At 37.7% G+C, this 21,203-nt stretch overlaps 2 protein-coding genes across 4 annotated transcripts in view; one reads left to right on the top strand and one right to left on the bottom strand.

The window, feature by feature from the left end:
- Nucleotides 1-154: 154 nt before the first annotated feature.
- abcc8b (ATP-binding cassette, sub-family C (CFTR/MRP), member 8b) lies at nucleotides 155-17,406 on the top strand (the record flags this gene model as incomplete). Its single annotated transcript, XM_079466324.1, has 39 exons — nucleotides 155-175; nucleotides 765-924; nucleotides 1,022-1,163; nucleotides 1,284-1,405; nucleotides 1,512-1,678; nucleotides 2,898-3,137; nucleotides 3,793-3,981; nucleotides 5,017-5,181; nucleotides 5,579-5,734; nucleotides 5,851-5,985; nucleotides 6,132-6,294; nucleotides 6,414-6,454; nucleotides 6,625-6,776; nucleotides 6,975-7,077; nucleotides 7,478-7,609; nucleotides 8,042-8,114; nucleotides 8,212-8,317; nucleotides 8,436-8,468; nucleotides 9,228-9,326; nucleotides 9,594-9,678; nucleotides 9,799-9,879; nucleotides 9,979-10,116; nucleotides 10,743-10,856; nucleotides 10,954-11,038; nucleotides 12,001-12,245; nucleotides 12,922-13,088; nucleotides 13,171-13,240; nucleotides 13,370-13,527; nucleotides 13,612-13,704; nucleotides 13,784-13,886; nucleotides 14,497-14,610; nucleotides 14,707-14,827; nucleotides 15,415-15,545; nucleotides 15,624-15,702; nucleotides 15,781-15,889; nucleotides 16,070-16,173; nucleotides 16,258-16,391; nucleotides 16,477-16,539; nucleotides 17,269-17,406. The coding sequence occupies 39 exons, from the start codon at nucleotides 155-157 to the stop codon at nucleotides 17,404-17,406; spliced, it is 4,731 nt and encodes a 1,576-aa protein (XP_079322450.1).
- A 370-nt stretch (nucleotides 17,407-17,776) lies between these two features.
- The window catches only part of mob2b (MOB kinase activator 2b), a 34,080-nt gene continuing 30,653 nt past the window's right edge, over nucleotides 17,777-21,203 (bottom strand). For all 3 annotated transcript variants that reach the window (XM_079466136.1, XM_079466135.1, XM_079466134.1), the window contains exons 4-5: nucleotides 20,413-20,537; nucleotides 17,777-19,401 (exon numbers count right to left, since the gene is read on the bottom strand). In XM_079466136.1, the coding sequence (XP_079322262.1) occupies nucleotides 19,130-19,401; nucleotides 20,413-20,537 (397 nt within the window). In that variant the 3' untranslated portion in view covers nucleotides 17,777-19,129. The remainder of the gene's footprint in view (nucleotides 19,402-20,412; nucleotides 20,538-21,203) is intronic.

Below are 21,203 nucleotides of genomic sequence, written 5' to 3'. Positions count from 1 at the left end.
TGCACAATTTAGACTTGACATTGAAAATATCACTGGTATCGTAGCTGCATGATTTATTTAAAACATTATTTTAGAGAAACACAATTTTTAATCCCTTTAGACAAATCCATCTTCGTAAGGAATGTGGGAAAAGTGATATCATCTCTATTCAAAAATGATGCGAGGATACAGACCGGTGAGTACATTTTTTATTGCATCACCGCTTTTTAAATATACGCATCGTTTTACATTAAACTGTTTTGACAAATTGTCAATATGTTTTCATTACTTTTTACTTTCTTCTTAAACGTAGTAAATGTCTGTATCAATAAACACAAACATAATTTTACAGATGAAAACCGAGCTTGGATTGATATCATAATATTTGTGTGACAACTAAAGTCCAACAGAATACATATCGTGCAGGAATAGCAGCTTCATTGTTGTACTGATGACGTCATCTCACTGCTAGAGTAAACAAGGTGAATGACATATGAAGAAATACAGATGTTTGCCTCAGTGCACAAAATCAATTAAAAAAATATAGCTATATGTGGACATTAAAACACAAAAATCAATTCTTATACACTAAAACGAATAAAGTGGATGGTGAAGGATGACATGTATTTGTTATATGACTCGGAGGATTATATTCGTGAGCTCCACCTCAGAAACCCCCAGCGTTCAGTCACAACAAATCCTTTAATAATTGCTTACTTGCATGCATGTAGGCTTGCGACATTTAGTGGTCAGAAACATCATTTCTGTGTCTCTTGTTTCTGCAGTCTCCCGTCTCCAACAGCACTCTGTCCTTCTGTGGCACTGATAACTCCTCAGCGTATAAAGTTGATAATGGTCTACTGAATAACGGCTGCTTTTTGGATGCTCTAGGTGTGGTTCCACATGTATTCTTACTGTTTAGCACCTTCCCCATCCTCTTCATAGGTGAGATGTTTCCTTTGAAAATATCATGAACATTTCATAATGAAGGTCACCGTGATTTCACATTCGTCGCTGTCCTTCTGAAACCTCTTATGTTTAGGTTGGGGTAGTCAGAGCTCTAAGGTTCACATTCACCACAGTACGTGGCTTCATTTCCCTGGACATAACTTCCGCTGGCTTCTCACCACCATTCTGTTGTTCGTGCTGGTGTGTGAGATCGCTGAAGGAATCGTCTCAGATGGGTGAGAACTGTAGCTTACAGACACATTGGGGTCCACATACAAAATCATGTTTTGAAAATAAATAGACATTTTTATCATTAGAATACATTCATCTGAATGTAGATTTACCCTTTTAACCAGGTTCAATCAGTCCCGTCATCTCCATCTGTACATGCCAGCGGGGCTTGGAATACTGGCTGCCATAACATCGATTGTCTATTACCATAACATAGAGACCTCCAACTTTCCCAAGCTGCTTATAGGTACTGTAAAGAAAAGGAAAACACGATTCTTTAGTAAACATCACAGAAGCAAACATACTTTTCATAAAGTGGTGCATTATCTTGAAAGATGTCTCTTTTTATCTAGCATTGCTGATCTACTGGATCTTGGCCTTCGTCACCAAAACTATCAAGATCATAAAGTATGATGATCACGGTATCGGCCTGAGGCATATACGTTTCTGTATCACAGGACTGCTGGTGCTTCTCTACGGGCTGCTGCTGGGCGTGGAAGTCAACGTTATATTGCGGAGGGTAAGCGTGGTATTATAGGGATGTGTTTTTAAAAAAGAGAGAGGATTAATGGAGACATTTAATTCAACGATATATATTGGATATACATTTGTTCATTTTTTCCAAGCCTCTAATATCAGAAATGGCCATTCAAATTAGTGAAAATAACAAAGATTGTTCTGCATGCATCACTGTAAAAATCACCTTAATAAAATGTAGCTTTCTGACATCCGGGGTGCCAGAAAAATACCGTAAAATAACATCACGTTAAAAATAACAAATTTGTGGTCAACTCCACATCAAACAAGAACAAGTTAAAGTCACAGGGACAAGCTCATCATGTAGGTACATCATGATTCCCTTGGTCTGTTACATAATAGTATAAATGCTCGTTGGGATTAAAATCCTGCGAATTTGGACTATCTGTAGTTTACAGAGGACTCAAATGGCATAACAGTGCACAATGAACTTCTGTTTATCTGACAGATGTTTGCTACCCTGCGTGAGTTCCTGTTAGATGGAAAGCCAAATCCCTTGCTTCACTAAGCTGTTTTTATCAAGATAGATTGTGTTGTGTAGCTTCCGAGGTGAATAGAGGCTCAGTCTAGAACTTTTTTTGACTGCTCAAAAATAAACATTTATCAATTATGAGGGATAATCTGGGTTTGTAATCATTGCATGTGTATCTTCAGATTATTAGAGTCAAATTTCAGGCAGTTGCTGGGAAAGAGAAAACTAGAGAATTTTTTTTTTATTTCATTAAACTTTTGTGATAAACAAGAAGTTTAGCAAAATTATCTTTAGTCTCTTTACGAAGCAAACAACTCAGTCAGAGTAAAGTTTGTCTAGGATTACAAATACGTTTAAATAGATTTACTAGGTTGAGACGGGACATTGAAGCTTGTTTGTAAGACTTTCTTAATTCTTACATCACAGCAAAACCATGATTTGCTCAAAAAGACAGATGGTATTAGCTTCTGTTCACAAAAAAGAAACATTTCTTCATCAATATTCACCCCTGTGTGGTTAAAAAAAAACCAAACCATTGATTTTCATCATATGGACAATTCACTGAGACATTTCTCAAAATATCTTCTCATGTGGTCTGCAGAGGAAAGACACACATGAGGGTGAATAAATCATGCAGGGGTATTCAAAGAAGAACCAAGGTGTGCAGTGCACTGCAGTGTACTCACATGTACGGCTCTGTGATCTGACGTTCTCTGTTTTGTTTCATCACTACGTGTGGTTTCCACAGTCCACAAAGGTAAAGCCTCCAGATGATCTTCAGGATCTTGGCGTTCGATTTCTGCAGCCATTTGTCAACCTGCTGTCTAAAAGTACATATTGGTGGATGAACACCTTCATCACCTCTGCACACCAGCGTCCCATTGACTTGAAGACCATTGGCAAGCTGCCCATATCCATGAGGGCTCTCACCAACTACCAGAAGCTCCGCAAGGCTTTTGACACACAAATGGTACATTAGTTTGAATTCTGAATTGTTTTTATTAATTATTATGATTTCAATCAAATTAATATAATAAATATCATGTAATAAATATTCATAATATACTGTATTTTTCCTACCTAAACATGAAAAATGAATTCCATTTGATGGCAGATAAATGTACATTAAACACCGACAAAAAAAATACATTATAGTTCAATTGCAGTACCCTGTTTGATTCTATGGTGAGAATAATAAAGAATATCACACAATATCAGGCAGCACATAACGTTACGTAAATGCAGTGATGTCTCTTATCCTTTCAAAATCATTTAGAAAACTCATGGAACCAGGCCAGAACTTTTCTGACTTTTAGTGGCCTTTATTCATTTATTTTGTGTATGATGCTTTTTTTACTGTAGACAATCTACTTAAATTACCGTGTTTTATCCCTTTTGTCCTGAAAACACAGAGGGGAACTCATGGGATTAATCTCTTTGTGTAAAACGCTGCCAGGATAGATGCTACAAAATGGGTGTTGCTCTTACATAATCTGAACATCAGTAACTAATTTACCAGATTAAAATGAAATAGTCACCAAATCTCATGATTTAATGTCACAAACACACTGGTCATGAGAGTTTCTGGGGTTTGGAAGGACACTTACTAATCTTTGTGTTTGTAGGAGAAGTGCGCTGTCCCACCGAAAGGGTCGGGGTGGATCTGGCATGCTCTCCGCCAGGCATTCGGAGGACCGCTGGTGCTAAGCATTACTTTCCGGGTCATGGCTGATCTGTTGGGCTTTGCTGGTCCTCTCTGCATCTCTGGGATTGTTCATCATATCAGCAGTGATAACCACACAGCTCTGCCCTCGGTACAAATGCTTACATTTTTGTAGTGTTGTAATTCAGCCCTCAACCCAAAGTTTTGCTTTTAGTTTAGTTTTTTTCTAGCAATCGTGCGCTTTCTTTTATTCACAACGTAGAAATTAATGCGAATAAGCCACCTCATAAAATAGTTATAAATTCCTGTGAGATCAGGTTGATAAAAAATCGTTTAAAAAAACAGTAAATCTGACAGAGGCAGAAAAATGTAATTGAACATGTACACAATTTACACATTTCACAAATACGAAAATGTTTATTTACATTTCTTTAAGGTCTTTTAAGTTATTCTTTGATGCGTTATTACTCAGCTCGACCTACAAAGTCATATACGATACATTTACCAAAATGTTTAAGGACCATTACGTTTGGGACTGAAAGTTTGTCATTTGTTTATAACAATAAAAAATCAAAAGGCAACAGCTGGCACCAGTATGCGATGTCTCACCTCGGGCTCATTTTACATTCCACTTTCAAGTGTGTTATCAATGAATACTAAATAGTCAAACACTTGGGAAAAATGCTCTTCTGTTCCTTCATTTTGGGAACTGAGTGTGTGCTTCTGCATAATATGTTATCTAATACACCGGACACAAAAAGCATTAGCATATTAAGATCTTGATGATTTGTAGTATTATTATTGTATATTATTGTAACTTTGAACCTTATTATGTGCCTTTATAGTTGTATATGAATTTCATAGGAAAGAAACACTGTATGTGTCTTTAGGTTATTTTCTCCTAAAAAGAATACTTCAAACACAAATGATTGCATGTGCTCCTCACATCCTAAAACGCAGTTAAGAGGCTTCATGAGCACAATAATTGCTGTGATATATGACTTCAGGAGTTGTGTCTGTGCCTTCAGGGCTTAAAGGCGTATTAAACGCTAAATAGATGACTAGATGCTCCAGACAGCTTTAATAATAAAAAGTGTGGTTGAGAGCATGCTGCATAATTTCTTTCTTTCCTTCCTTCCTCTCTCCCTCCCTTCCTTTCTTTCTTTCTTTGCATGCTCTTTTACAGGTCAAGTTGCTTGGAGTGCACTTTATTTCCTCAGAAGCATTCTTAGCCAACGCATATGTTCTAGTTGTGCTGCTTTTCTTGGCTCTACTGCTGCAAAGGACCTTCCTACATGCATCTTATTATGTTGCTATAGAGACTGGAATAAAGCTTAGAGCGGCCATACAGGTACGACTCAAAGATTGATCTGTCAATAAACTGTATTAGCCGGAGGGCCGTGTAGACATTTTATGGGGCAACTACTTAAACAGTTTTTTATTGAAAGCAATCACTTAAAATATTGATTTACTTGCTTAATTTTATTTTTGTGTCAAATGCTTAAACGTAAGTGTCAGGCAAAATTTACTTGATATTTGTATTTATGAAAAATGACTTTCTTAGCAGAAAAACTAAAATACTACTAGCATGGACCAACAACCAGCTGTAATGTAGCTTGTATCTAAATCTAAACAGGATTTGACAGAATCTTCTATTAGTTATAGTGATGAAAGATGTAAACTGTAATCCTTATAAATTCATTTCTTTTATTTTGCGATGGGAATCGTTTTTCTTTATTTTCCGACAGACAAAGATTTACAATAAGATCATGCGTCTGTGCACGTCTAACATGTCTATGGGTGACATGACAACAGCTCAGATCTGCAGCCTGGTGGCCTGTGACACAAACCACCTCATGTGGTTCTTTTTTCTCTGTCCAAACCTGTGGGCCATGCCAGTTCAGGTTATCATGATTTTGGTCAACATTTATCATCTGATTTTAACATCTTAAGAAATATCATTTTGGCCCTCTTTCATAAAATGTTTTGGTGATTTTAATGATGGTTTTGTCATGCATAGATTGTCATTGGAGTTTTACTCTTGTATTATCTGCTGGGAGTGAGCGCTCTGATTGGTGCGACTGTCATCGCTGTTCTGGCTCCTCTGCAGTATTTTGTGGCCACTCGTCTCTCACGCGCTCAGAAGAGTACTCTGGTGTGTACTGGATATTCAAAGTGTCGAATCTGTAATGTTGTTGATTAGAGAAAACATTGAGCTTTTGAAAAACTTCATAAAACTTTAATTTCATTAGATGGCAGAATGACTGCACAGTGATGTTTTGGGCTGTACGTGTTTTGCAGGAACACACCGGTGAACGACTGAAGAAAACCAACGAGCTGCTGAGGGGAATCAAACTCTTGAAGCTGTACGCATGGGAGCACATCTTTAGATCAAGTGTGGAGGAGACACGCAGGAGAGAACTGACCAACCTCAGAACATTCGCACTGTATACCTCCCTCTCCAGTGAGACTCAACTTTTTAGTCTTATATGAAAATGTTCAAGTGTCAAGCTGCTTGAATCCAAACCTGTGCTTATTAACATACTTGACCTGAAGTTCATTTTTCTTTTCGATTTTCTGCAGTTTTCATGAATGCCGCCATTCCAATTGCTGCTGTTCTCACTGTGAGTTTCTTACTACGGTCATGATTCTTTTACCCGCTCACAGCTTGACACCAACAATTATGATCTTTAAAACCTTAAGTTACTTTCTTCAGAATCACAAACAAAAACTACTTACATATAAGCAATACTTGTGTGATTTGTAGTCAATTGAAGTATTCTCTGCTCGACAGATATTTGTGGTTCATGTGCACGTGCACAGTGCTACAGACTTCGATCTGTCTCCCGCTGTGGCTTTCGGGTCCCTTTCACTCTTCCACATCCTGGTCACGCCTCTTTTCCTGCTTTCCAGTGTCTTGCACTCGACCGTCAAGGCTCTTGTTAGGTGATTGACAGGCCTTGCTTTAACATCTTTCAATACTCAGCATATGATGCATTTGTATTCAAACACATGAATACCTAAATTCTGCTTCTATTGTTTCTTGTTTTTCTTTGTATCGCACATTGAATTGAATTCCATGGAGCTGTAATGACAGGATAGACGTAATAATCACAGATATTTCCTCTTTCTACCTTTTCTCAGCGTGCAGAAGCTGAGTGAATTTCTTGGCAGCGCAGAGATTGAAATTGAGCACGATCCCACAGCCCAAACTCCAGCCAACAACAACGCCAATATCAAGTCTGTTGTGAGTGAAACACTACAGTCGGTACCTTACACTTGAAAATGAAACAAAATGTATATGTTTGTACTATCATTTAAAGAGGCATTCGTTCTAAAAATGATTGACAGAGGAGGATGTCATCAAGACCTCATTTTTGTTAGACCACCCAAATAGAAAGTGAAATTAAGGACATGCTGTAGTGGAAAAAAGCTACAAAATGTTTGGAAAGTTGTTCATAGAACTGCGTTTATTGTTGTATCCATTTAGACATTTAGTATTGCATTAAAAAGTTGACTAAACCTATAGGATCAAAGTTAAATAAATATCAAAGCTTGATCAATAACCAAACTTATTCACGTAGATGGTTCAATAGTTGGAACTCAATACAAGTATTTGTGAATTTACTGAATCATTTTCCACTCAGTATGCGTTACAGCTGCAGGCCAAGCTGGTGAATCGTAAGAATAAAGCCAAACAGGACGTTTACAGAAACTTTCAGCGAGAAGACCAGGAACTGAGACAAACATCTTCCCAAGAGGAAGAAGTCTGTATGAAGGTTAGATTTTTATGACAGATTTGTTGTTTAATACTATTGAAAGTTATAAAATGCTACGTACAGTAAATGTGCAACACATTGTTGCTGTCCTTCTGTTTTGAGGAAATGGAAAAGTACTGTATTTTTAATATGATATACAGTACTGTGTTGTCAAATTTAAAAAGCAGTTTATAATACTTTTTATTTGTCAGATATTTCTAAAACCCAGTTACAAACATAAACGAACATCTCAAACTCATAATAACGATTTACGGCAAACAAATAAAAATCACGAAACATGGAGATAACCAACAGGAATGCATCTAGCAATAGTTTATACTCACTAAAAATATTTTGATTATTCATTTCTTTTATAAGGGTTTACCTTTGTTTTTGTAAACTGTACATATCAACATTAACAGCTGTGTATTCTTCTTGTTTACTCTTTGCCAGATTGTAAACGGCTGCTTCACGTGGACACAGGGATGCACGACTCTAAACAATATTGACATTAAAGTTCCCTTTGGTGAGGTTCTGTGTTTGAATCTGCACGTATTTTATTGTTTCTATAGTGTTATATTTGTATTTGTCAAATGTAATTGTTGTCTCTTTGTGTGGCTCAGGTCAGCTGACCGTGATTGTAGGGCAAGTAGGAAGTGGAAAATCTTCCCTGTTGCTGGCGGCACTTGGAGAAATGCAGAAGATCTCTGGAAGCATCATATGGAACAGGTGAAACAGAGACAACATTGAGCTGTATTTTTTCCTTATATTCGATCAAATCTATGTACCATAAAGTGGGTCTTCATTCTCTTTTGGACATTTGAATGCTGTTGCTTTTTCCCCACAGTTTGCCCAAGACTGATTCAGAAGACAACGTGAGGTATAAAATAATGTTAATATTAACTTACAACTTATTACAACTTTAGTACCTTTTTAAATAAATTCATGTCTGGTTCTTCTTTTTGTCTTACAGAGCAGACACTATGAATGGAAGACCCACGTAAATGTTTCTTTAAAATGCATTCTGTACTACATTTGAAATACATCAAATGTATGTACATTTATAAATGTTTATACTGGTTAGTGCTAACCAGTTTTTTTTTTTCATTATCCGTGCCTAAAACAGTCCTCTGTAGTTTGATATCGGTCTTAACAAATTCAGACAAGTTCTCCTCATGAATAAAAAATATTTACTCTGTAACTTTTAATGAAAGTTACTGAGTGCAGCTTTGACAAGTCAGATGAGACCTGGCCTTCCTGGCTGAGACTGGTCTCTCCAGAGTTTTTCTTTCATTTATTCATCAGTTTTGGTTCCTCGCCAGTGGGTGACTGCTGATATTAGATTAGCTAGGTTCTGTATTGTATTCTACCTTTTTCTGTTCTTATTTTTGGTTTTGTTTTCTTCCTGTAAAGCTTCTTTGAAACAATGTAACATTGTTACAAGCACTTTATACCATGGACTGTTAAAATACTCGATTCTGATTGGCTGGAAGGCTACGCTTTTTGTCGGGTGTTCTTGGCCTTTAATGCACAGCTAGCCATGGATTATCTCTTACATATAAATATCATTGAATTTAATTGAATATATGTTGATAAATCAATTATAAATCAAAAATAATTTTGTATTGTTGATTTTCAGGAAGAGAGGTTCCGTCGCCTACGTTTCCCAGAGGCCTTGGCTCTTAAATGCAACAGTTGAGGAGAACATCCTGTTTGACTCGGCTCCCAATGAGAAAAGGTATCGCTCCGTAATGTCCTGAAATCTTTGTACAGTATGTTAAGACAGGAAGCAGGAAACATCCATTCGCACCACTCTGCTCAAACACAATGCCTGCTGTACATAACTGTCAGACTTGAGGCTTTGTAAATAAAAATGATATTTTAGGAAAATAATGCTTTAGTGGAATTCCTAAAGGGGAGTGTTGTCATGGGGAAGCGAACATTTGTGCTGATATGTGAGATGTTGTGTAAGAGTGTGGCCTTCAACGGTTATCCCTCTCCGCAGATATAAAGATGTGATCGAGGTCTGTCAGCTTCAGCCAGATATTCATACACTACCACAGGGTGACCAAACAGTGATTGGAGAAAGGGTACGTCTGGCACCATGTCACCTCATGTATTGATGTATTACCTAGTAAACCGAAAAAAGTCATTCTGCTGCTCTATTATATCTTTTTGGAATAGTCTTTGGTCGTGTTTGTCTCCTGCAGGGCATCATTCTCTCTGGAGGCCAACGCCAGCGAATCAGCATAGCGCGAGCTCTGTATCAGCACACAAATGTAGTTTTCCTGGTGAGTTCAGCCAAATGAAGATTCTGCCTCTCTTTACTAAAGTCTTAATACGTCTTTAAACATAATAAAAATAAGCCAACATCACATTGTTACTTGCAGGATGACCCCTTTTCTGCTCTGGACATTCATCTCAGTGATCACCTCATGCATGAAGGAATTCTCAAGTTTCTTCGGCAAGAAAAGAGGACGGTTGTGCTGGTTACTCACAAACTGCAGTACTTACCTAACGCAGACTGGGTGTGAAGATTTCTCAGGATTATGATGATATACAGTCATGGATAAAACTTCAATCATTTCTAGATGTATTGTGGTCATTCCAGTCCAGTGTCTGAGTGAAATAGTCATCTGACAGCATAACCGTGATAACTGTTATCACATGAAAAATGCATGTTGAAATTTTTCTAAATACATGTAGAAACATTATTGTTGTATTGCTTGATAGTGAATATGAATGTGCAATACTTTGCAGAATTTGAAGTCTGAAAACTACAGAGCATCTTTTTCCGTTATTTTGACCTGTTTCTTCAGTTTTCATTTTCTGCAAATAAATGCAAATAGAAACGATGAAATTTGGGCAAAATACTGTTAGCAGTTCACAGAATGATCACTTTAACTAAACACATACCTATAAATAGTACATTTTAAAATCAAGTAAACCGATTGTGAAGTGGTCTCACAATTGTTCCATAGCTGTATATTAATATAATAAAAAACATATAAATTTGGATGGTCAGTGTATCCATTAATGTTGTATTGCATTGTTAAGTATTGTGATACAAAACAGTTTGGCCAATTGAGCATTTCCATTTACTCATTTAGCATATCATGTTATTCAAATTCATTAAACTATTATGATTTCTCAGATTATAGCCATGCGAGATGGGACGGCGCAGACACAAGGGAGCTTAAAGGACATCCAGTTTGCCGAGCCTGAACTCTTCGAACAGTGGAGAACGCTTATGAACAGGCAGAACAAAGTAAAACTTCACTTCTTTTGTATTTAAAAATCGACTTTAGGAATACAGGAGCATTCACGTCTTCATATTGTGTTGTGCTTTTGAAACATCCCCACAGGAAAACAGTACAGAACTGAAGAGAAAGAGTTTCAGGAGGGCCATGTACTCAAGAGATACTCTGGCCACGGAGGATGAAGATGAAGGTAAACATCTCTGGGATAGGCATCATTGCAATTGCATTAATAATTCATTTTCCATGCTTTGGATGTTGTGATATCACACAGTATTCTGTTTGGTGCTTTTCTGACTCGAAGTACCATTCATAATGTTACCTAACAACAACAAAACGATTAAAAAAAGCATTTAATACGCTCCTGTGAGCCATAACTAATGTGATATTTAGTATGTACAGGTGCTGTTGTACTGAACAATCCTGTTTAGATCTTACGGGCAAGAAACGTGCATGAACCACCTGCAAAATAGCTGCATTATCCATCTCCTCCTATTCGACTGCCTGACCTATTGCATGCAAATCTGGGTCCGTCAAAGGGACAGTTCACCCAAAAATAAAAGTTCTGTCATTTACTCGCCCTCCAGTTGTTCCAAATCTGTATACATCTCTTTATTCCGATGAACACAGAGGAAGATATTTGGAAGAATGCTTATAAGCAAACAGTTCTTGGCCGCCATTGACTACCAAAGTAGAAAATATAACAATGTTTGTCAAAGGTGCCCCAGTATTGTTTGATTTCCTATTATTCAAAATATATTTTTTTGTGTTAAACAGAACAAAGAAATGTATCAAAAAAAGTCCTACTATGGCAGTCAATATCTGATCACATTAATTCTTAAAGGTGAAATGTGTACCTTCTTTGCCTCTGGTGGCATTAAAAAGAATGATAAAAATAATTAATTCCCATAATCTCTCATTGTTTGGACAAACTGAGTGTCCCGCCCCAAACTCTCACTCTAGTTTGAGCCAATGTTCTTATGCCAGTCGGGTTACTCAGAAATTCTGTGTGGTGCCACAACAGCAGCTCAGAAATCACACGCTGAATAGTTGGTTTATTCCGGCTTATCGGCGGGTCCACTTTGAGCTGAAAAGGCTCAGATCTGTTTAACCTTTTCCAGAATGAGATTAGACGGCTTGTTATTGTATTTGCAGACGGCTCTACTACAACAGACGAGGACAGCCTCAGGGCGGAGCTGCGTCACAGGACCACTATTCCCTGGAGCTCGTTTGCGACGTACCTGAGACCTGCCGGCCTGCTATTGCTTTCTCTGTTGGTTCTCTCTCAGCTGACCAAACACTCCCTCATGGTCGCCATAGACTTCTGGCTCGCTCACTGGACATCTCAAGTCATAGCAGCACAGATGGAAAGTGTGGAGAGGAACTGTACTGTAACACGGGTGAGAGAACCTGCAAGATTGGAAAAAAGGCTAAAGTGAGCTGTATTTAGTTAAGTATGGTTGAACTTTTTTCCGTCTAAATAAAGTTCACTGTGGCACTTCAAAAAACATTGTCTGAACATTAGTGAGCATTAGTTGTAGGGATGTCACAATATAAAAATCCCACTGCGCGATAATTCCTCGGTATAAAGTCCACCGAGACGGTATACAAAACAGTCCATGTGAGATCGGTCCTAAAAATCCAGTTTATTAAATAAAATAATTTCACCAGATGGACCTTGCGATCGACCAATGGAAGACTGTGGAAGTGATGTCGAACTTACACACTGCAGCTTTAAATATTATGATAAACTGTTCATTTCTTAGAACCATGTAAATGCGACGGCAAATGTGAAATGCTGGCTATACTGTACCTTATAAATTCAAGAAATAGACGTGTACACACATTTATACTCACACACTCTTATATGAATCCACAGAAACACACACAGAGTCACACAGACATGAAAAGATGCACACACACACACATTTCAGCATCATCTGACTTTTAGCCTTTTTGTCACTTTTCAACTTATTCATAATTAAATAACATAAAAAACGTATTCAATCATAACGAGATGAAATAAACAACGTATGCTATCATGACGACACTATTATTATTGTTTCTCTCGCTCAGGACTGCGAGTTCAGTCACTCCTCATACCTTCAGGTGTTTTGTGTGTTGTGTGCTCTGGGTATCGTCCTGTGTCTGGTCACGTCTCTGGCAGTGGAGTGGACGGGCCTGCGGGTGGCCAGAGAACTTCACTGCAGCCTCCTGCGCATCATCGTCCTCGCACCCATGAGGTCTGTGTGTGAAAAACACTTCACTCAACACTTTGTAAAACGTTCAGACACTTTTAGATAAAGTTTACTTTTTTATCCTCAGGTTATTTGAGACGACTCCTCTCGGGAACATTCTGAACAGGTTCTCAACAGACACCAACACCATTGATCAGGTAGAGACACGTGAACGTTACACTATAACCTTAACCATTGTACACATGAAATAAATCCATTGGATTCACTTTTTCTTGTTCCTCATGCTTTTTGTTTTAAAACTCACATTACTCGTGTTACGATTTCAGCATATTCCAGTCACCATGGAGTGTTTGAGTCGTTCCACACTTCTGTGTTTGTCTGCAGTTGGCGTGATCTCTTATGTCACGCCTGTATTTCTCATCGCTCTGCTCCCATTGGCTATCGCCTGTTACTTCATTCAGAAGTATTTCAGGGTGGCATCCAGGTTAGCCTTTCACTAAATGATTCTGTAATTCTTCTATTATTATTATCATTATTTCCGTCTGTAAATGTACCCGGTGTGTTTTAGAGATCTGCAGCAGCTGGAGGACAGCACTGAAATGCCTCTACTGTCTCATTACTCACAGACCGTAGAGGGACTTACCACCATCAGAGCTTTTAGGTAACAAAGACACAGAACTATAAACAACAGAAGCAGTGTTCGGATTGGATGTTAAATTAACAACTGTTTTTAATCTCAGGCATGAGCAGAGGTTCAAGAAGAAACTGCTGGAATACACGGATGCTAATAATATCTCCTCCCTCTTCCTCATGGCAGCCAATCGCTGGCTGGAGGTTCGCATGGTAATAAAAAATCTACGAATTTATCTTTTTGTCATGGACATAAACAGTGTATGATCAACATTAAACTCATACATTTAACAGTCTAAGCTCAGTATGTAAAAGCACACTTGCAATTTTATGTCTTGGTCAGATAGATTTATTTGATCAAAAGATGCACCGATATATCAGCCAATAATAATAATATTTTGCATCGGCTATTGTCCGATAGTTTTAAAACTGCATGGGCAGATATCGGTCTGAATCAAGAATTAGTGGAGAAATGTATAATCTATTTATTATACATAAAACAAAGTAACACATTTTTTAAAACGTAGTTTGGCTTTAAGAAATATTTTCACACATTTATACATTTCGGTGTATGAAAATAAATATCACCACAATTATTAGCACCACAAAATTGTCCAAGAACTATAAAAAGAACAGGCAAAACAACAATTTGTTACACCGTGTAGCTTATTGGATGTGTATAAAATAACAGGAATTATACTAGATTTAATATAAATTGCATAAAACGAACGTCATTTCCACAATACATTGCTCCACAACACACCGTATAATCCCTCCAGCCTCCATCTATTCTCTTTACCTATTTGTTTGTATTATTCTGTAGGAGTACATTGGGGCATTTGTTGTTCTCATAGCCGCTGTGGCCTCTATAAGCAATGCATTATACAGACAGCTTTCAGCAGGACTGGTTGGGCTGGGGCTCACGTACGCTCTCATGGTAAACTACAGAATATATATAATGCTCGCCAGGGTGCTTTACAGTCTTCAGTAGTGTGTGCAGATGCTGAATACTATTTTACGGATATCTGTTCAGGTGTCAAACTACCTCAACTGGATCGTGCGTAATCTGGCAGACCTGGAGGTGCAGCTGGGCTGTGTGAAGAGAGTCAACAGTCTGTTACACACACAGCCAGAGAACTACGAGGGACTCATGAGTGAGTGAATGATTGAACACTACACAGCAGGAGTCAAAGAAGTACAAGAGGAAGTTTTAATGATACTAAGATGGAGAAAAATATGCTCCGTAAATTATCTGTTAATAAAACGGAAATTATAAGTAGGCTCGAGCGACAGAAATATACCGTGAAATAACAATTGCATTTCTGTAAAAATACAGGATATACAGTAAGTATATGTAATAAATTGTTTTCCCGGTTTATTCTTGTAAAAGTACTGCTCTGTAAGTTTACAGTTTTTGGCCATATTTCAAAATAAAATCCTGTTTAAAAAACTGAACATTTCCCGGCAGCTGGAGCGCCTGAAATAAACTGTAAAAATACATAAAAATGCAGCAAAAAACAGTTAAGAATCCCCCAAAATACATAGAAAATCTGTTAAAAAAATGACATAAAAATTCTGTAAAATATTGTTTTACGGTGAGGTTATTATTATTTCTTTTTTCCATGCCTGTTCTAAATTATTATTTATTTTTACTTATTATACGTCTATATATTTATATTCTTAACAGAATGCGTTTAACCAGTGTTTTCGTCACCAGATTTAATGTTGCATGTGATTCCAGCTACAGCTCAGATTCCTGCAGGTTGGCCGAAATACGGAGAGATCCAGATCAAGAATCTGAGCGTGCGCTACGACAGCACCTTAAAACCTGTTCTTAGACATGTCAATGCTCACATAAAACCAGGACAGAAGGTAATACTCGACAACAAAATTAAAAGTTGCTTATGGACAGACACATTTTTCTAGACCATCATTTTACATTTCATTTAGGTGGGAATATGCGGGAGGACAGGAAGTGGAAAGTCATCCTTTTCTTTGGCACTCTTCAGCATGCTGGACACGTTTGAGGGTAACTAAACATTTCAAAATGATAAGACGTGTGTTTAGTTGCGTTGCAGGTTTACGAGTTAATGTGGGTTTTTTTCAGGGGAAATTATCATAGATGGTATTGATATCGCCAAGCTGCCTCTTCAAACTCTCCGATCAAAGTTTTCCATCATTCTGCAGGAGCCGGTTTTGTTCAGTGGATCGATTCGGTAAGGCCCTTCATTTTCTAAACAATTTTTATTTTAAGGTGATTAAAGAATTAAAAAATGTGTCTGTGAGTTGTACGGATAGAGATTGGAAAGTTACAAAATAACTAGTTTTATATCTAAAACTAGTTTTAGATCATTTTAGGCAAAAACATTGTGACCTCAACTCATTCGTTCTCTTAGATTTAATCTGGATCCAGAGAGAAAGGCCACAGATCAAATGCTTTGGGAAGCTCTTGAAATTGCTCAACTATTGTCTGTTGTTAAAGCTTTACCTGGTGGTTTAGGTGAGCTAGATTTCTGTCTGTTTTAAAGAAGCTGTAGAATTTTAGGGGTTGTGGTATTCACAAAAAATTGTGTCCTCTCTACAGATGCCATGGTCACAGAGGGAGGAGAGAATTTCAGCCAGGGGCAGAGACAGCTGTTCTGTCTGGCCCGAGCTTTCGTGAGAAAGAGCAGCATTCTCATAATGGATGAAGCTACAGCGTCTATTGATATGGCCACGGTGAGAACATACTGTGCATATTTAACGTTGTTCCTTTTTTCTCGTAGATCTAAAGATGACTCAAAATCTTTGTGTGTTTTTACAGGAAAGTATTCTGCAGAAAGTGGTCATGACGGCTTTTGCAGATCGAACAGTGGTCACAATAGCAGTGAGTATGCGCTTGTCTTGTGTCCAATTTATGTGCCATTTAAGATTGTATAAACAGCGTGCAAAATACTTACATGCAGTTATGTATGAGTTTATAGTAACACAGGCTGTCAAGCTCCAAAAAGCACAAAAAAGTAACATGGTACATGGTAGACAGCATAAATCCAGAACAACTGATGCAAGATTTCCAAGTTGCTTAGAACAAACTACCTGGAAACTATTCAGTAACGTATTCATGCTGTGTGTGAACGTAAGCAGTCTGCCGAGTTGTAACGCAGAAAGTGAACAAATAACAAAGTTAAAGTCTTGGGAAAAAGGATTCGACTCCTTATTTTAGTTACTGGTCTGATTTGCGTCACTCTGTGTATTGGCCGCCTACGTTCAATTTGCAACACTACACGCGGTAGACCGATCACAGCAGACTAGACCATCTGACCAATCAGATCAGAAAGGAGGGGATTAGACCGATGAATCGCTAAACTAATCATCTGAGAGTCAGTCAAGAAATAACTATTATTAGAAAATTAAAGTGTTTTTACACAGTGTAGTTACGTAAACTTCTTGATGGACACTCCATAAAGCAGGACCTTAAAAGTCACAACATATTTACCCTTTAAACTTACATAAAATCCATCTGTGTTCATCTTCAGAAACAGAATAGATAGTGATTCATCAAAAGACTCATTGGCAGCTGTGTGAGTGAAGGTCAATGTCTTCTGCTGTTCCGCAGCATCGTGTTCACACCATCCTGGGCTCAGACGTGGTGATTGTGATGAAGCACGGTGCCATTCTTGAATATGACCAGCCAGACGTCCTATTGGAGCAGAAGGACAGCGTTTTCTCCGCATTTGTCCGAGCAGACAAATAGGATAGATGTTTGGATTGAGACATTAGGGGTTGTTTCTTATGGCTTGTATAATATTTGTATAATACATTTATTGTAAAATAATAATTAACTTATATTAAAATGAATTATAATATATACTAGAGGTTGACTGTGCGAAGTGTGGACTTTTTTGTTAATAGCATGTCCAAACTAGTCATATGAAATCACCAGTGACCGCTCCAGACTGTAAAACGTAAAAAATAAAGTGTGAGGGAACCAAGCTTGAACTTCTTATCAAATCTGAAAACAAGCCAAATGTGGGCAAATTCCTTTACCATAACCAAACAAATGACATTTCTATTGATATATATATACATTTATAAATAAAAAAATTCCACAAACAATTTTTTTTTGTGACTTTTAAATATTTTATTAGGTTATAATTTGCAGAGCTTAAAATATTAAATCGCTTTTAACTTAAGTATTATTAAAATACATAAAACAAAAGCCAGAACTGAGGAGCCCTGAAAAACGTCAACTAAAACCAAAATGGAAAACAAGAGAAATAAATTAAAAGGAAAGAAGGTCCAATCTTCTCACAAAGAGGTCAGCCTGGCATTACTCTCTCTTAACAGTGATGAAGGGTGAACTAAAACATCTTTTGCTCTGCCTTGCACGCTTTGTCTCGCTCTCTCAGTCACTTCTACATAATAATCTTTGCCTTCAACAACATAGAGACTAAGTTTACATTCTTTTCCATTCAGTAATTTTCTTTTCAAAATAAGTCTAGACATGATTACAAGCCCATGTTATCCTGTATTCTACTGCACCCAAGACACTTTACTCTTCGAAATGTCAAAGCCTTTCGACTTTTCAACGGGACACGTGGCTTCCCGAGCCTGAGTAGCAGCGTTTCCATTCAAAAAATGCTTCTGCAGACAACACAAATGTCTTTGTCACTCAAAAGAAAACACATGAACCCAGGCCGTGAAGCCACTGTGCACCCTAGGTAGAATCAAAATGGCGGGCTATTCTTGTCTGGGAATGACCTACGACAATCTCCAGTGGTTAACATGCTAATACGCAACAGAAGTCTATGCCGTAAGTATACGGACGTGGGCCAATGGGACTGTTTAAGGATGAGTAAAGTGACACCGAGAGGCTTATGGGTAAGCAGGTAGCATTGACAGCTCTCTCAGTTCCTGAGTGCAAAAGCCTTTAACACGCACGCACACGCAGACACACGCACACCCCTTTTACCCCATAAAATAAAAAAAGACCTTAAACCTTTATATCATACATGAGGCTCTGAAGAACCAGGCCAACATCTCACCCTTATAAGAACCAAGAGGGGAAAAGTGCTGCTATATTACGATAGATCTAGCATATTTGTGTTATACTAACAACAAACGCTCATAAATGGTACTTATTGTCCTACGGGGCCGGATATGAGGGAAGACGCAAAATAAACCATGAAGCGGCTTTCTTTCTCTGAACGAAACCACTTGTGAAACGAAATCAAAGAAAATAATCGTGATGTTCTTTGTTAAAGGGTTAGGCTCACAGATCGGGCAGACACAGCTAGTGCTGCCCCTGCAGGCCTGGCTGACCACTCCTTAATGGGTCCTAAAGAGAACAATGTTCTGGAAGGGTGGAAGGTCTATGAGTCCCAGCAGCATTGTGACTGGTGTAGTCCTTCTCACCTCCCTGTCAGGGGCAAGGGTGAACCCCGGCTTGGCAGGTGCAGAGAGCGTGACCCTGGGTCTCATCTCTCGGCCACGTGGTTCTGTGGCTGAGGGGGAAGCGGGGTGCAGAGGGCCTCCGTCAGGTCGTCCATTATGGACGTCTCCTTGGGGTCCATCAGATTGAATTCCCTTATAAAAACGATGAAATGTGTGTACAGTGTGTTCAGATGTCCGTGCAGGTACATCGCCACAGTTTCCTTGTAGTGGGACCAGTAGATGTGGGCCAGCACGTGGAAGAGATACTTGCACATTTTTTTCACCAGTGAGTCGAAAGTGTTGGGGAATTCTTTACCTGCACCGGGAAGTAAACAAGAGAGAACGGTGAAGTAATGCACAATGGATATTTATCAGGCTGTACTGTGAAGCAACTTCAAAGTCTCACAAAATAGAGCAAAGTTGGGTTTGTACAAACTTCTTGAATGTACAGGGATTGAAATCATTTTAACAAATTCATTTGAAGGACTTTTGATGTGGCTAATGAAAACGAAAACTGTGATTTTTTCTTGTATCTTGCCATTTAGCCATATAAAGCCATTGGGAACATATCACCTTTTTACATAAAGACACAAAATAAACTAATAAATAAATGTACAGTATAAATGCTAAAATAAATGGAGAATTGATGTACTTGTTTCTACACTTTTATTTAATTTCTGACTTAATGTATGCATATTTGATTTATTCATTTATTTTTATTAAAGTCATTTTTGGCCTCCAAACACATCATCAAAACACCATATTATAAATGTACATAATAAAAAACAACATAATGTAATAACTATTAATCATGTTTTGCTTTTATATATGTATATATAATTGTTTATAATACATTATGATAACACTTAAAGCATTTTTGAAAGATTTGACATTATATTAAAGTATTCATTTATAATTAATATATGAACATTTATAACTTAAGAATTAAATTCCCTTTTTTTTCACGACTGGAAAGTTGTAACTTTTTTTTACAATTAGAAATTGTTTGTATGCCCGTAGGAACTAGAGGAAGGTTGTAAGACAGAAATGTTGTGGATTAAATCAACTTTATCAAATGCAGCAGTGTTCGAAAACAATTTCAATTTCCAACACATATGTCTGGGTCTTGTGCACCTGCTAGCCCAGTCCAGGCTGTTTATCACGTATTTACTGTACGACTGTCAACTTGCTCAAATAACCAAAACAACATACATTTATAACATATATTCTAAACATATTTATGTTAGCGTTTTGTTATATACAACAAACTAGTCATTTCATTAATGCAGTTTACATATTCGTCCACTAGGTGGTAACAAAGACTCACCATATTTTGTCGGAAAGATGTCCTCATCCGTCACAAGCTTCTGAACTGAGCTCATGACAAAGTCCACATACTGCGGTGCTGTGCATTTCGTCTTCTTCCCTTTTTCATCATACCAGTAGTATGTCCTGAGGAAGATAAAGAGATTCTTAGTAGAAAGCCTCAATTTTGTCTGCTCACCCTTTGCAAGTTCTGAAGTTCTTGAAATGTCAAATACCTTTCCAAGTGATCAAACTCAAGAGTTTCATTACTGATTTACAATGAAGAAGACATATCTAGATACAAGAATATCATTTACTTAGGGTTTTATTTGAACACTTGTTATTTTCCCAATACAAATGTACGCTGCAAACGTAGCATGGTGAATAGCAGGTGAGTTTAACACATTGAGTTCACAGCACTTGTCTTGACATGCTTCCAGCTCTGTGGTTGTTCATTAAGCAAACCGTCTCTCTGAAGCAGGATATGTATCATGCGTTTTCAGTGTTGGTAAACAGTGCTTCTGTCTTTTCCCACCAGTCAAAAGGTGACCCAGATCTGGTGAACATCCACGGAAAACCTTATCATAAACCAAATGGTCACAGTTTTATAGCCAGATGATAATAATAATGTTTTGAAAATAATTCATATAAATTGTCTTTTCATCCTTTAAGCCCTCTGTCCACCAAATTTGCAAGCCGTCTTCATAAGAGTGAGACTTGAGGTAAACTTTTCCTTCCATTTGCAGGACCATGTGGTTGTGAAATCATCCATCACGACATTTCTAGTAGTATTAATACTAATCAAACACGACT

This window comes from Barbatula barbatula (assembly GCF_947034865.1).
Source record: "Barbatula barbatula genome assembly, chromosome: 10".
NCBI lineage: Eukaryota > Metazoa > Chordata > Actinopteri > Cypriniformes > Nemacheilidae > Barbatula > Barbatula barbatula.
The sequence above is the reverse complement of the archived record's forward strand: the minus strand, read 5'-3'. Positions and strand labels throughout refer to the sequence as shown.